The sequence below is a fragment of the Salvelinus fontinalis genome, chromosome 8 (assembly GCF_029448725.1).
Source record: "Salvelinus fontinalis isolate EN_2023a chromosome 8, ASM2944872v1, whole genome shotgun sequence".
Classification (NCBI taxonomy): Eukaryota; Metazoa; Chordata; class Actinopteri; order Salmoniformes; family Salmonidae; genus Salvelinus; species Salvelinus fontinalis.
The window spans coordinates 17,075,758-17,091,967 of NC_074672.1; the positions used below are offsets into that span (position 1 = coordinate 17,075,758).

Genomic DNA, 16,210 nt, shown 5'->3' on the forward strand with positions numbered 1-16,210 from the left:
TAATAATGATCTGTCCTATCCAGATGTTATGCCCTCTTATTTCACTTGTTTTGTTGCTGTTGAGTGTTCCACCGCACCTGTGAAAAATCATGGAAAATTGCAGACTGCTTAATGTATCTTAGTATCTGGACAGATCTAGTGTTATGTGAATCTCATTGTGTGTGATCTTGGAGAAAACGTTTTGTACAGTAACATGGAGAATTGCTCATTTCTGCTGTGGTGTGAATTGGTCTCTGTTTTGCAAATGTATGCTTAAATTACCTCATGTCATTTGTTTAGAATGTGAAAATGTTGTGCTTTATGGATGGTGTCAATTTTGTAAAAGTAGTGTGAAATTATGAAATGTTTTTTTCTGACCATGTGACTGGAGTTTGTTTATTTGTCAGGAAGCTACAGGTCACAGATTGGCACATGCAGCTGTCACTTGTCTACCAAGTCCTAACCAGTCGCAGTAATCTGGTTCGCAATATATCAGGGAAAACATTTCATGTTATGTTGATTCAAGCTCTGAGGATGTACATAATTAATTTGTTATAAATGAACAGGAGAGGTTAGGAGCTCTATTCGATGTGTCGCTGAAGCATGAGAGATTGAATAGAGCCTTGGGTGTCTTACGCGCCTTTTTTTCTTATTTTTTTTTTTAAATATCTCTATTCTGAGTACATGTACAGAGGTAAATGGTCCACAGCTTCAGTGCTCTGAACAACATCACGACCAGTAAATAATTTAAATAAAATACATTAAGTTAAACAGAACTAACAGAGGGTCCTAATCCAAACTCATATCTTCATCCTTTTTGTCTTTGGCGTCATCCTCATGGTCAGACTTGCTGTCTGTCTCCATGGCTTTAGCAAAAGCCTCAACGTCTGGAATAGAGGAAAGTTCCATTTCACTCATGATACGAAACAGCAGGAAATAACCTTAATGTTATGGAAATCCTTATTAAAAATGGTAGACACAGTCAATGTTATGTAGGAATGTCTGCACAGGCAGGAGACTGCATGCTTGTGTTCTCTTTAAACAATGGAACGTACAGACAAACAAGGCCCCTGTGTTTACGTTCATGTATTGTATGCAGATACAGGACACTGACCTCCTTTGTTAGCTGCGTCCACAGCTTCTGTTGGCAGACCAAACTGGTTCATTAAAGGCCCCAACTGCCCCGACGCCAGGGCACTGCTGAACAGACTCATGGCCTACAGAGAGAATAATCCCTGCTTTACATCGTACACGCAGTAGTAAACCAAATGTGTCACTCAGGCGGTAGCTAAAAGAAAAGCAACCAAGATCACGTCTATCCATACTAATAGTGTACTGAGAGAACACTGCTACACAGTCTGACAACTGATGCTCTAGTGTACTCTAAACAGAAAGAGAGCACTGCTCAACACACTCTGAGCAGTGTGTTATACCTGCTGAAACTGTGGAGAGGTGAGTGTGTTGTGGAGCTCGTCGGTGCTCTGAGGCAGGGACTCTCCTGACGGCAGAAAGGGCAGCAGCCTCTCCTGGACCTCAGCATTGGCCAGAATAGGAGCCATGATCTCAGGGGTCACAACACTGGCTAGGTCCACTGTAGTGAGAACAAACAGTCAGTCATTCATATTGCATACAGACATACGCACATACGGAGGGCTAGATCATGGATCTACTGCCGCAAGGTTTTTTATTTAACTGGTAACAGCATGACTAAAGTTCCTTATTTCCACTGTAAAATTATTCAAAATACTCTTATTTGCTCTTTCTGTTCTAAACTGTTGTGCGCTGCTCTATAATTGATATGTTTAGTCCCTCACCTCCCTGCCCAGCCGCAGGTACGTTCATGGTTGCTAGGATACTCTGCAGGTCACTCAGCTGGATGGGCTGGGTGGGGCTGGCTGCCCCAGCTGCGATGGAGGGGGCAACCGGGATGGTAGGTGAGGCCATGGGTGACGCTGCACTGGTGGCAGACGGGGTGATGGGTGTGGTTGGCACCTGGGAGGAGCCCAGCCGGGTGGCAGCCGAGGTAGAGGTGGGGGTGACAGCAGGAGATTGAGATGGACTGAGAGGGAACAGAAAGAGAGAAACTAAATTGTAATAAATGTAGAATAAGCCATCTGTAAAAGTTGGTTAATAAGTAGTAAATGTGTAGTCTGACCTGGAGAGAAAGTGTATAAATGTACAAAATGATTTAATGTATTAGTGAAGTGACTCCGTAGGCTTATGGTACCTTGAAGAGGAGTTGCCGGCTGCAGGACCTCCACTACTGAGCAGGCTGGCCAGGCCTGGTCCAGCCAGAGCCCCAAGACCTCCTACAGACAGACAGGTGGACACATTCAGACACATTGCAATTAATGACAACCCAATAAAGTCAGGTACTCCAGTCCAAAACACATTCTTAGTCCAGCCAGCTGTCAGCTGTTGTAAGCACATTGCTACGTGGGGTAAGAATATTACTGTACAGAGTACTTTGCAGACCGCCAAGCCTTACCAAGACCACCTAGTCCAGTTGGTCCAATGAGCTGCATGAGCTGGTTGTGACTCATGTTACCGAGCAGACTCTGCAGTCCACCCTCACCTAGGACAGGAGGAAGAATGCAAAATGTTCAGAACGGATCAACACATCATAAGGAGAGGCTGAGTGGGAAAGGAACTATCATCCCTGAGAATGCACTGCTAAAATAAATTGCCGTCTTCCTGTGTCAACATGCCACAGTACCTTTGCTCTCTGTTTGTGACCGTGTGCACTGTGCCGTGCACCCTTCCTGAATCCTTACCCCCCAGAGCAGACAGTTCATGCCCGCTGTTGCCTCCACTGCCAAGGGCCCCAGGCATGGGAGGGTTGTTCAGATACTCATTCACTTTACGACAGTACTCCTCATCCTTTTCAGTTTTGGGCTCCTACAACAGGGAAATATAAATAAGTGTATTACATCAGGAACTTATTTTCTCATACAATCAGCTGCTGATAACATTGCCATCCTCTGCAGAGAAATATACAAAGGAGGCAGAGTGATATAAAATAAACAAAAGAGGCAGGGGTGTGGATTACGTAACGTTAGTATCTTTAAATTGCCATACACACCTGCATCCAGAAGAACAGCCTCTTGGAGCCAGCCTTGAACTTCAGTACAAACACCCGACCAGTAGTGCACTGGTTCACTCTCTTGAACTCACAATCATCTGGGAAGATGATCAGGTCCTGAACAGGGACAACCATATTCATCACAAGGGTTAGTTAGCCATGACAACACAAAGGATAGAGAGAGAAAGAGAGAGAGAGATGGTGTAAGAGAATATGGTGGCGCAGTTTCAGCACCAACAGAAAAGTGCCACTGACATCGTCCACGTTTCCAGATGTCCGATCCTTCCAACAGAAATGAATGAGGGAGTCGTCGGTTTGCTGAACATAGACTTGTCCCTTGCGCTTGTCTGGAGTCACCGTGCTACCCTTCATGGTCATCTTCCCGGCCCGAAACTCAACCAGGAATTTGCTAGAGGAGCCGCGGGACCCCGACACCAGACTGGGAAACAGAGCTCCCGACATGATGATGATCTGGCGTTGTGCAAATAGGAGCGAGATTATGACAAACAGTGACAAACGTTGGCTTGCAGTTTACGGCTAGCTGCTAGCCAACCGTTACGATAGCCTACCGTTACTCCGTTAGCTAACGTTAGCCAGTGAGTCAGGTAACGACGTTACCGAATTTAGCTACCTATGTAAACGATGGAGCAATCGAACCTTAAATTGCATTATTATCCTGAATTCAAAACGTAGCTACTCTCTTAGCTAATAGAGGCAATAAATATAACAGCAACTTACATTTCACTTTGAGATCGAAGATGCGAGATGGCCTTGGAATCAGATTGCACCAGTAGCTACTAGAGACTAGTAGCATTCTGCCAGCAGCACAAACGATAACATCCCGTTCTTATGGTAATGAGGAAACCTTAAAAATAAAACCCTGCATTTCAAAACATTGCAATGAGGATTACTCAATCAAAAGGTATTGAATTCTAATTAGTGGCCACTTGTATTGTGCCAACAAGAAAAGTCAATGAGTAATTTATAAAAACGAATAAAATAAATTTAAATTAAAAAATAAGACCAATAATGAAATAATACATTGTTGACACTGGTATGTTCAGAATGTTGGGCTGTAGATAGACAACTGTTCTACCTATCTCAGCTAAAGTGGGGTGGAAAACACTCAGTTGGGTCTCTACTAACCAAATATGGTTGGTTTTTGAGGGGGATGTGTCACACCGCCTGCTGCTGGCTTTTCACACAGCCCCCAATGCATTACACTGTAATAGACTGCACATGGGATACATATTGGCTTGTAGAGAAAAAACTTTTCAGTAGGGTCTCTACTGACCAAATATGTGTAGTTTCTTTGGGGGGGGACTGTGTCATACATATCCAACAACACCGTTCTCCACCTCCACCACATAGCCCCCAATGCCATAAACTGTAATAGACTGTACATGGGACACCCTACTGAGTATTTTCCACCCTATGCCAAAAAGTATCCCATATAACAAGTATTGCATTGCGGTAAATGGAGTGGGTGGAGTAAGGAGTCCCCATCACTCTGTATTAAACCTGCTGCTCAGCACAAGATACCAATTTAGGTTTAGCAGACTGTTGAGTAGTTCCAAAAACATATATTTGTATTTTATTGAAAGTGTATTTCTTTAAATATAGCCTACACAATACCTTTCAACATACCAGCATTTGTGTAAACTTTCAAAAGAAATGCTGGCATAAATAATACAATATAAAAAATTGAATTTGTCAAATTATCCATGAATTTGTGGTTGCAGTTCTGTGAAAAACAGTTGTACTGCACTAGAGTACTAAAAAAAAATATTTCCAAAGTTCAGCATGTCTGCAGGAAATCTTTATTTTGAAGAAGGAAAATCTGTGATCGTGCTGCCAGCATAATATCCTGCTGCTAGGAGAACGGCCATCTACTAGAGCAGAAAACAATCTGACAGGAGGGTGGAACAAAACTTTTCTGAAAAAGATTATTGTGATTGGCTGACTACCACCATTGCATGGCTGTGATTGGTTAGAACATGCGTCAATGTTACACCTTTAAACGATACAAAATGTTTTGCTTTTTGTGCTGTTCGGCCAGATATATAATATAATAACTTTATTTTACTGTACATTCACATTTTCTAGACTGTATATTCGAAAGTGAAATGAAAATGACATCTTCTTTTGACATCATTAACAAATACAAAATTCTCAATTATGGGTCCTGATACTTTATCTCATAAATGTTGCTTCTTTGCAAATGACCAGTGTACAGTAAGAACATCACAATATAGTAGAGTAAGGCGTGTTTCTGTAACCTGGCGATCGATGTGTGTAATAATTCGCAAAAGCTCTGTACAAGTGCAGGAAAACAACTGAAACAATAGTATACATGCCGGTACATTGACTAGGACTGACATGTATACATTTCAATCAATCAATCAAATGTATTTATAAAGCCCTTCTTACATCAGCTGATGTCACAAAGTGTTGTACAGAAACCCAGCCTAAAACCCCAAACAGCAAGCAATGCAGGTGTAGAAGCAGGTGTAGAGGAAAAACTCCCTAGTGTTGTCTTAAGGGTAAAAAATGCTAAAAAATGTGTTTACACCTATGCAATACCTTTAGCAATAATAATAATAATAATAAACCTTTACTTTAGTAAAGAAAACAATTATGACAGGTGTGTTGTAATTAAAACGAGTGGTGTCCACTGATTGTGCATTGTGAAGAGGGAAAACCCAGATATTCACCAAGTTTGTGATGAATGACAGACTGTTTCTTCATGCAAAATAGATTTGGGGTTTAAAATTCAATTAAGCTGCTTTATTTGAGGGGTTTAGTGAATGCGGGTCATTTTTTACCCTTAGGACAAGGGGAGTATACAGAATGTTAAGACTACACATGGACAAAAGTACTTGGCTCGTCGAACATCTCATTCCAAAAACCTGCCCATTAATATGGAGTTGATTTCCCCTTTGCTGCTATAACGCAGTTGTAAATGAGAACTTGTTCTCAACTGGCCTACCTGGTTAAATAATGGTGAAATAATAATAATATATTTTTTTTTTAAATAACAGCCTCCACTCTTCTGGGAAGGCTTTCCACTAGATGTTGAAACATTGCTGTGGGGACTTGGTTCCATTCAGCCAAGAGCATTAGTGAGGTCGGGCACTAATGTTGGGTGATTAGGCCTGGCTCGTAGTCGGCGTTCCAATTCATCCCAAAGGCATTCGATGTCAAGTTCTTTCACACCAATCTCGACAAACCATTGTGCACGGGGGCTTTGTTGCTACAAAGTTGGAAGCACAGAATAGTCTAGAATGTCATTATATGCTGTAGCATTAAGATTTCCCTTCATTGGAACTAAGGGGCCTAGTCCAAACCAAGAAAAACAGCCCCAGACCATTACTCCTCTACCAAACTTTACAGTTGGCACTTTGCATTCGGGCAGGTAGTGTTTTCCTGGCATCCGCCAAACCCAGATTAGTCCGTCAGACTGGTAGATGGTGAAGCGTGATTCATCACTCCAGAAAACGCATTTGCACTGCTCCAGAATCCAATGGGCGGCAAGCTTTACAACAATCCAGCCGACACTTGGCATTGAGCATGGTGATCTTAGGCTTGTGCGGCTGCTCGGCCATGGTCACTCATTTCTTGAAGCTCCCGACGAAGTTCTTGTGCTGACATTGCTTCCAGAGGCAGTTTGGAACTTGGTAGTGAGTGTTATAACCAAGCACAGATGCGCTTCAGCACAAGGCAGTACCGTTTTGTGAGCTTGTGTGGCCTACCACTTTGAGGCTGAGCCGTTGTTCCTCCTAGATGTTTCCACTTCATAATAACAGCACTTACAGTTGACCGGGGCAGCTCGAGCAGGGCAGAAGTCTAACGAATGAAGGTGCCACATTGAAAGTCACTGAGCTCTTCAGTAAGGCCATTCTACTGACAATGTTTGTCTATGGAGATTGCATGGCAGTGTGCTCGATTTTATACAACTGTCAGCAACGGGTGTGGCTGAAATAGCCTAATCCACTAATTTGAAGTGGTGTCCACCTACTTTTGTACGTATATATAGTATATGTAACCAGACCTTTGAGTGTTCCACTATGCACCATTACCCTGACAGCTAATTAATGATACCTATCAATATCTGAGGGGATACACTGTTACAAACATGCCAAACGTAGCCTACTTCTACATAAAACATTTTTATTAAGGGTAACAAAACATAAGTGTTGTGAAGATGTGAGGTTGGGGGAAGCAGGTCAGATACCATCATTCTGTGCACAGGACTGGAAGCATTCTCAGATTGTAGTGTTAAGAGATAACTAGTGCTATCCCATCGGAGTATGACACACTCCCAAATCTATAAGTACTGTATGTTCAGCACAGAATCTTCAGCGGTCAGATACCAATGAGGGAGGCCCATAAGTGGTGTTTGTTTATTTTCACATTCTGTCTCCTAGTTGTGCACTAGACAGACAAAAATGGTAATGTTTGTTTGCATAGATTTACGATGGCTGACATTTAAAAGGTGCTCCATTTTATTTCATGTTGCTGTGATCAATACCAGAGCTTTACGTAATGAAAAAGGGGGTGCGACTTGGAAAAACAATCTTTCAAGTGTTGTATGGCTTTCGTTTGTGTAAAGAATTGTTTTGGTGACCATGCACACACACACACACACACACACACCAAATTATCATCTGCATTTGTTACAGTTTTCAATGCCATAACAATCATTTACAAATAATACTTAGTTTACTAAGTTAGTATAAACATGGTCATTAGCAGCTTTCAGTTCTAGACTTCTAGTCACAAAACAACACGTTAAAATCCTTAATATTTAAGAATGAACCAGCACGTTAACAATGTGCACATCATGTTTTAGAAACATCTCAAATAAAAGTCTTAATACTCACACAACTTATGAATGAAGCCTGATATTTGAATGTAACTGTGTTTGTACAGTGAGTATGTACAAACTCCTCCTTCCAACCTAGCTCAACATGATAATGTATGTCGATCAGAGCATAGTACATTATTCCACTGCTGAATAATGGCCACCACCACAGATGTCACATTATCGGATATAGTTTTATAAAGCCATGGGTACAATAAATAAAACCATCAGAGATGAGTGGGATTCTTCCAGTTAATTAGCCAGGCGGCCCAGGCCATTTAGGAAGACTGAATATTCTCTTATCTAACCGCCTTAGCCTCGATTTTAAGGCTTTCACAATGCTCAAATTTTCCCTTTGTCATTTGCAAAATGGGAATTAAATCCTTATTGGAGAACAAGTATTTGATACACTGACGTTTTTGCAGGTTTTCCTACTTACAAAGCATGTAGAGGTCTGTCATTTTTATCATAGGTACACTTCAACTGTGAGAGACGGAATCTAAAACAAAAATCCAGAAAATCACTTTGTATGATTTTTAAGTAATTAATTTGCATTTTATTGCATGACATAAGTATTTGATACATCAGAAAAGCAGAACTTAATATTTGGTACAGAAACCTTTGTTTGCAATTACAGAGATCATACGCTTCCTGTAGTTCTTGACCAGGTTTGCACACACTGCAGCAGGGATTTTGGCCCACTCCTCCATAGAGACCTTCTACAGATCCTTCAGGTTTCGGGGCTGTCGCTGGGCAATACGGACTTTCAGCTCCCTCCAAAGATTTTCTATTGGGTTCAGGTCTGGAGACTGGCTAGGCCACTCCAGGACCTTGAGATGCTTCTTACGGAGCCACTCCTTAGTTGTCCTGGCTGTGTGTTTCGGGTCGTTGTCATGCTGGAAGACCCAGCCACGACCCATCTTCAATGCTCTTACTGAGGGAAGGAGGTTGTTGGCCAAGATCTTGCGATACATGGCCCCATCCATCCTCCCCTCAATACGGTGCAGTCGTCCTGTCCCCTTTGCAGAAAAGCATCCCCAAAGAATGATGTTTCCACCTCCGTGCTTCACGGTTGGGATGGTGTTCTTGGGGTTGTACTCATCCTTCTTCTTCCTCCAAACACGGCGAGTGGAGTTTAGACCAAAAAGCTCTATTTTTGTCTCATTAGACCACATGACCTTCTCCCATTCCTCCGCTGGATCATCCAGATGGTCATTGGCAAACTTCAGATGGGCCTGGACATGCGCTGGCTTGAGCAGGGGGACCTTGCGTGCGGTGCAGGATTTTAATCCATGACGGCGTAGTGCAGGGGTGTCAAACTCATTCCACGGAGGGCCTAGTGTCTGCAGGTTTTTGGTTTTTCCTTTCAATAAAGCCCTAGACAACCAGGTGTGGGGAGTTCCTAACTAATTAGTGATGTTAATTCATCAATCAAGTACAAGGGAGGAGCGAAAACCCGCAGACACTCGGCCCCCCGTGGAATGAGTTTGACACCAGTGGCGTAGTGTGTTACTAATGGTTTTCTTTGAGACTGTGGTCCCAGCTCTCTTCAGGTCATTGACCAGTTCCTGCCGTGTAGTTCTGGGCTGATCCCTCACCTTCCTCATGATCATTGATGCCCCACGAGGTGAGATCTTGCATGGAGCCCCAGACAGAGGGTGATTGACAGTCATCTTGAACTTCTTCCATTTTCTAATAATTGCGGCAACAGTTGTTGCCTTCTCACCAAGCTGCTTGCCTATTGTCCTGTAGCCCATCCCAGCCTTGTGCATGTCTACAATTGTATCCCTGATGTCCTTACACAGCTCTCTGGTCTTGGCCATTGTGGAGAGGTTGGAGTCTGTTTGATTGAGTGTGTGGACAGGTGTCTTTTAAACAGGTAACGAGTTCAAACAGGTGATGAGTGGAGAACAGGAGGGCTTCTTAAAGAAAAACTAACAGGTCTGTGAGAGCCGGAATTCTTACTGGTTGGTAGGTGATCAAATACTTATGTCATGCAATAAAATGCAAATTAATTACTTAAAAATCATACAATGTGATTTTCTAGATTTTTGTTTTAGATTCCGTCTCTCACAGTTGAAGTGTACCTATGATAAAAAATACAGACCTCTACATGCTTTGTAAGTAGGAAAACCTGTAAAATCATCAGTGTATCAAATACTTATTCTCCGTACTGTACATATTCATTTCTTGATTCCATTGTTGTATTGCGGGAGAGGTTTGTCTAGGTTGGGAAAACTGTAATAATTGTGGGCTCAGCTGCCTAACATTCTAAGGCTGAGAACGAACGGGATCATCGGGCATACATCAATCCACTATGGGTGGTGATGGAAACCCTTCCTAGTGCCTCCTACCCCCATCAGTAAATGTTGGGACATTCTGTGTAATTTCTATCAAAATATCCCCCTGTGTACAGCCAGTCCTGGGCTCCTGTGTGAGGGTTTGTTCCCAACCGAAACCACCTGTAAAGTTCAAAAGAAATGGTACAGGAATTTGTTTTAGGGAAATGATTGAATCAAAATTGGATTATATTAACATGAAAACACATTCACATCTCAGGGCATACGTATACTTATTATTGTTGCATAGCGAACACACCTGGTTGACCACTCTTCTTCATCCTTGGAACATTCCTTGCGTGCAGCTCTCTGTTTTTCCTCTAGCCTGTCCTTCTCTACACTTGCTGTGTCTGCAATATACAAACCAATGTGCTCCATTTTGTTTGGTTATCGATTCATCTTGAATGTTGTTATCGAATCGTGTGTGTGCGCATGTCTGTGTTTCAAAGTGAGTCATTACCCAGGTCTCCATTCTCCATTGCTCTGACGTCAGGTCGTAGACGGCAGTCTGTGGGTGCCAACAGCCTTTCCATACCAGGCTCCAGCTCATTCAGTGTCATGGTGAAGCTGGTGAAGTTATACATCTATACCAGAGAGACCAAGGATGAGAGTCAGGGTTAATTAGGTACAGTAGAAACAGTAAGAAACACCATATCCCTAATGGCGCCCTGTGTGTGTGTGTGTGTGTGTGCGTGTGTGTGTTACCTCTTCAGAATGTGCAGGTCGTGGGGTTATTCTCCATAGTAAGGCACTTCCTGTTATCACAGAGACGGTCTCTTGAACCCCAGGCATATCTTCAGTCTCCTGTTTTCCAGCACTTTGCTCCTACATACAAGACTATGCACATTAGTCTACTATAAACTACAGGCAGTTGCATTTACACAAACTTTAAAGCAACATAAAGAGCCATCTACCATAATACACTACAGATCAGTCATAACTAGAACTGCAGTAGCACACTATGCCTACAGTACTTACAATACCTTCACCAATACCTTCACCTAAAGCCACTGCATGTTTATGTGAAAGGAAGAAACACAATTTTAGGAAAATGATTTCACCTTTTTTGTTGTTGCCATTGGGCCGGTTCTTGGACAAATCACTTCTGAGTGCTCACCGGTTTATTTTTCTTAGCATCTCCCTTTTCTGCCTTCTTCTTGTTGGCTTCATACACCTTAGGCGCCACACTGTACATACACTCTGTCCACTTCCCATACAGCACACGTCGCTTCTTCTTACTGTCCCCAAAACAATGCAACCAAAGTTCATTTAGGAACAACCACTTGAAACAGTGAGATGCAACTTAAAACATCCAGTCGTTATTGTACGTCAATGCTGACAGAATGCATAACAGATGACATACACCACCTTTTAAAAGTTTGGGTCACTTAGAAATGCCCTTGTTTTTGAAAGAAAAGCACATTTTCTGTCTATTAAAATAACATCAAATTGATCAGAAATACAGTGTAGACATTGTTAATGTTGTAAATTACTATTGTAGCTGGAAACGGCAGATTTTCTATGGAATATCTACATAGTCCCATTATCAGCAACCACCACTCCTGTGTTCCAATGGCACATTGTTTTAGCTAATCCAAATTTATCATTTTAAAAGGCTAATTGATCATTAGAAAACCCTTTGCAATGATGTTAGCACAGCTGAAAACTGTAGTTCTGATTAAAGAAGCAATATAACTGGCCTTCTTTAGACTAGTTGAGTATCTGGAGAATCAGCATTTGTGGGTTCGATTGCAAGACTCAAAATGTCTAGAAACAAAAAAGTTTCTTCTGAAACTTGTCGTCTATTCTTGTTCTGAGAAATTAAGGCTATTCCATGCGAGAAATTGCCAAGAAACTGAAGATCTCATACAATACTGTGTACTACTCCCTTCACAGAACAGCGCAAACTGGCTCTAACCAGAATGGAAAGAGGAGTGGGATGCCCCGGTGCACAACTGAGCAGGAGGACAAGTACATTAAAATGTCTTGTTTGAGAAACAGACGGCTCACAAGTCTTCAACTGGCAGCTTCATTAAATAGTACCCGCAAAACACCAGTCCCAACGTCAACAGTGAAGAGGCGACTCTGGGATGCTGGCCTTCTAGGCAGAGTTGCAAAGAAAAAGCCATACCTCAGACTGGCCAATAAAAAGAAAAGATTAAGATGGGCAAAAGAACACAGACACTAGACAGAGGAACTCTGCCTAGAAGGCCAGCATCCCGGAGTCGCCTCTTCACTGTTGACGTTGAGACTTGTGTTTTCCGGGTACTATTTAATGAAGCTGCCAGATGAGGACTTGTGAGGCGTCTGTAATCAGCGCAACAGTTTTCTGCTGTGCTAACATAATTGCAAAAGGGTTTTCTAATGATCAATTAGCCTTTTAAAATGATAAACTTGGATTAGCTAACACAACGTGCCATTGGAACACATTAGTGATGGTTGCTTATAATGGGCCTCTGTACTCCTATGCAGATATTCCATTACAAATCCGCTGTTTCCAGCTAAAATAGTAATTTACAACATTAACAATGTCGACACTGTATTTCTGATCAATTTTATGTTATTTTAATTGGCAAAAAAATTATATTTTCTTTCAAAAACAAGGACATTTCTAAGTGTCCCCAAACTTTTGAAAGGTAGTGTATTACTATGACTTAACAAATTCCTAATTGTGGGCTCATTAATTGTGGGCTCATTACTCTATTCTTCTCTCACCTCTTATCCTGAATGTAGCCCTCCACTTTGTGCAGCTCTTTCCCAAACATGCCGCACGGCTTGAAGTTCAACACACACCTGTCCCCCGTGCTGACCAATTAGAAGAGGCGGGAGGGAGAATATTAACTTATTGTAGTAAATTCAATCAAATAAATCATAATAAACATTTGTTCTGAATCAAGGTTTGGCATTTGCTGTCTTACTTGTGGTTGACTATTTCCACAGTTCCGTATTGCTCAATCCAGAGTTTGCCCATGATGATGTTATGTACACAGCAGAGAGGGTTTGTCCATGTAAACGCCTCTTTACGTCTGCAACAAAACAAGTTGTTATTAAGTCACTAGCAGTTGATGTGAGAGAGTCTGTATGTGTGCTTAGTACACACAGATGTCAACATACATACTGCATACACTTTCTTACACGCAGTCACTCACTTGAGCAGCTCCAGTGTCATGGTGCCTTTAGGCTCCGCCTCCACGCTCTTGCCCCAGAACTTGAGTTTGGGGTAGATGGAGCCGTGGAACTCAAACTCCTGCTTCAGAGACTGGGCATGGAAGGCACTGATAGGTGGATGGTGGCTCACTTGTTCTGAGATCAACCTGTACCCCTCGTCCTCACTAAGACAGAGAAGAGCATGTTAAAAAGAGCATACTCGACACCTCAATAAATAGATTATCCAAAGAGATTCGACTTATTTAAACTGTCCTCTGAAATCAATAAAAATCTCAAAAAGGTTTCCAGAAAAAGAGGTACGGTATGATACTCTTTTGAAAAATGCAAACTGTACCGTGTGAGTTCATAGGTCTCTCCCAGCAAAGGATTAAATGGCTTTCCAGTTCTGTCCCATTGAGATGCCACAGAAGAAACTGCAAAAGCAGCTACCACCTGATAGAGATAACACAGGAGAAAACAAAGTCTGTCATTGTGTGAGCCCCGTAAGAGCAGGTACAACAATAGACTTTGTGAGGGGAGGGTGTCAGTGTATCAACATCTGTTTTGTTTACCTGCATGCGGTCTATGGAGTCTGACAGGGTGCAGGCTTTGTGGATGAGGTGAGTGTGTTCCATGTACTCTGACATTCTCTGGAGGAAACTCAGGGGCTCGTTGAACACGATGGGCATCGTTATCTTGGACAGCTCCTGTGTAAACGCAGCAAAGAACAAATTAATAGAGTCATTAATAGATAATAGCTTGTTTATTACATTTACCCTAAGGCGTTTGTATGAACTCCTCTGTAAGGTGTGGGTAAAACAGAATGTCATCCAATTTGTAGCTTTGTTGTGATTTCTGTTTGCGCGTCTGTATAGTGGATGGTTTTGGTGGCATAGAAGTGTTGCAGACATCTTAAACTTATTACAGCTACATCCTCACCATGCCAATGCATTTCTTTAGTATGCCCCATACACTGTAGTCATGTCTGGAGATCATTGGAGCAGGCAGGGTTTTCCTGTAATAAACACCAACACAAAGACACAAAAAACTATGGACACTGAATATGCATGCAAACTGTGATGCTACAGGACATAGATCTTTCCTTTGCAACCTCACCTGCGCTCCCACACTCCATTTTCCTGAGGTGTGCTGGCATTGGATGAATGCTTGCTGTCATACACTTGGGCATCTTCAAAATTGACCTCACAAGAGTCATCATCTGATTCAAGACCTGAGAAATACAAGAAAAAAAAAGGGTCACTCACACTAAGAAGTCTCCCTTAGACAGTCACGGACGTCTGCTATAAAAACACATAGCTATTAGTCTCCCACCAATTAGCAAATGTATTTTTTATTACATTTCTAAAGCATGCATCCACCTGTCTCAGCATCGTAGAACTCTTCCTCGCTGTTCATTCTGAGCAGTATTGTGCAATATCACTCAAAACATATCTTTATTTTTTGGCCGGGTACTTGTGGTTCAGGCTATCCAAGCCTCACAGACACCTGGAAACAAAAACACACATTCCCATCCATCAGTGAGTGCCACAAGAAAAATAATACGAAAATAGTTACAGTTAATGATACAATTGTATTTATTTTTTATCCATGAGAAAATCCATGTACTTATTGCGAAATACCCTAGCTTGTTGAGCTGTGATGGCTGGCTAGCAACTAGGACCACTAGCTAGCTAACGTTACAGTACTACCGAAGCCAGCTACAGCTAATGTCAGCCAACCAGCCAGTTACTCCAATGTCTTTGGATTTTGCGACAACTGCGCGACAAGTGAGCTGGTGCTGGATCAAAGATTCAAACGGCTAGAAAACGTCAGCTAACGACTGAAAGTGCCTAAATACAATGTAAGGAATTGAAGGAATGTAGTAAATGTGATTTACCAGCGTTTCAAAGTCCAAATGTGTTGCTGTACAAAACATAAACAACGAAAAGTGTACTAGGCTTGAAGAACTCTAGGGGGCGGAAGTGGGCGGTAAGGACGATGCTACTGATAGGCCTGTCAACCAATCCCAATCTCGGTTTTTAGTCCTATCTAGACAGTGCAAGAAAAATAGAAATAGAATGGATAGAATGGATAAAATATTTATGCATTGATCAGTAAAACATGCACCAAATTCTCAGAGATTTTAGTGATGGACACTAATTCCATATTGCCTAATATGGGTATCAATTCAGTAGCCTAATTTGTTATTTTACTTGATTTATTTGACCATTTTAAACACAGTAAAACCACACGTGGATACAGTACAATGCCATTCAAATCGTCGAAGATGACACAAAAAAGTTTTCAAAAGTATTTCCATTGTGACCCTCTTGAATGGTAATGGTCCATATATGTCTAGCTGTTTACTTGGAAAGCCAGTTCAAATTCAGATTTTAATGGACAAATCCTAAATGATTGACATTAGCCTTCAATTTCTTTTGCACGGAAGAATCTCTTGACCCTCCTACCATTATGTCCAATGGAAGAATAGTGATGCATGATGGGTAGGATGTACTACAGTGCCTCTCCGCGGACAAGACACTAAAAAAGGCCAGGATAACGGGTGATATTTATAAGCGCTATAATAAATCACGTTATCCGATAGCCTATCTTGACAGGTGTGCGTTTAAGTGTCAGTGTTGCAAATGTTTTAATATCTATTCTGGCCACGTGAGGGCGTCATTGATTAAAAAAAAGGAACATGGGGCGCACTGGACCTCAGCAGACGGGGCTGAATTGACCAGGCCTCTGAATTGAGTAGGCCTACACACGTTGGATGGGCTTTTTCATTTTCCCATA

At 42.0% G+C, this 16,210-nt stretch overlaps 2 protein-coding genes across 3 annotated transcripts; both read right to left on the bottom strand.

Moving 5' to 3' along the window:
• Window positions 1-361: 361 nt before the first annotated feature.
• LOC129860745 (proteasomal ubiquitin receptor ADRM1-like) lies at window positions 362-3,915 on the bottom strand. The gene is made up of 10 exons (XM_055931442.1): window positions 3,800-3,915; window positions 3,317-3,532; window positions 3,062-3,178; window positions 2,754-2,877; window positions 2,468-2,554; window positions 2,207-2,288; window positions 1,794-2,038; window positions 1,413-1,570; window positions 1,094-1,196; window positions 362-866 (listed from the first exon to the last, which is right to left on the bottom strand). Exons 2-10 carry the CDS (start codon window positions 3,521-3,523, stop codon window positions 769-771), a joined length of 1,221 nt encoding a protein of 406 aa, XP_055787417.1. The 5' UTR covers window positions 3,524-3,532; window positions 3,800-3,915; the 3' UTR covers window positions 362-768.
• A 3,628-nt stretch (window positions 3,916-7,543) lies between these two features.
• Window positions 7,544-15,395, bottom strand: LOC129860746 (oxysterol-binding protein-related protein 2-like). Of its 2 annotated transcripts, none has more exons than XM_055931444.1 (14): window positions 15,309-15,395; window positions 14,791-14,917; window positions 14,528-14,642; window positions 14,351-14,426; window positions 13,984-14,118; window positions 13,767-13,864; window positions 13,414-13,596; window positions 13,183-13,290; window positions 12,980-13,069; window positions 11,382-11,502; window positions 10,970-11,089; window positions 10,725-10,848; window positions 10,524-10,614; window positions 7,544-10,387 (listed from the first exon to the last, which is right to left on the bottom strand). In XM_055931444.1, exons 2-14 carry the CDS (start codon window positions 14,825-14,827, stop codon window positions 10,285-10,287), a joined length of 1,401 nt encoding a protein of 466 aa, XP_055787419.1. In that variant the 5' UTR covers window positions 14,828-14,917; window positions 15,309-15,395; the 3' UTR covers window positions 7,544-10,284. The 2 variants fall into 2 exon arrangements, with proteins under 2 accessions (XP_055787419.1, XP_055787420.1); XM_055931445.1 differs by having other exon boundaries at window positions 14,770-14,917.
• Between the last annotated feature and the right edge of the window lie 815 nt (window positions 15,396-16,210).

Coding starts and splice junctions, on each gene's coding strand:
- LOC129860746 (XM_055931444.1), bottom strand. CDS start 14,827: ATGAACAGCGAGGAAGAGTTCTACGATGCTGAGACAG. Junction 13,070..13,182: donor GTGGAAATAGTCAACCACAA/GTAAGACAGCAA, acceptor CTAATTGGTCAG/CACGGGGGACAGGTGTGTGT. Junction 11,503..12,979: donor GGCTACATTCAGGATAAGAG/GTGAGAGAAGAA, acceptor TTTTGGGGACAG/TAAGAAGAAGCGACGTGTGC.
- LOC129860745 (XM_055931442.1), bottom strand. CDS start 3,523: ATGTCGGGAGCTCTGTTTCCCAGTCTGGTGTCGGGGTCCCGCGGCTCC. Junction 3,179..3,316: donor CATCTGGAAACGTGGACGAT/GTCAGTGGCACT, acceptor GTCCCTGTTCAG/GACCTGATCATCTTCCCAGA. Junction 2,555..2,753: donor TGAACTGTCTGCTCTGGGGG/GTAAGGATTCAG, acceptor CTCCTGTCCTAG/GTGAGGGTGGACTGCAGAGT.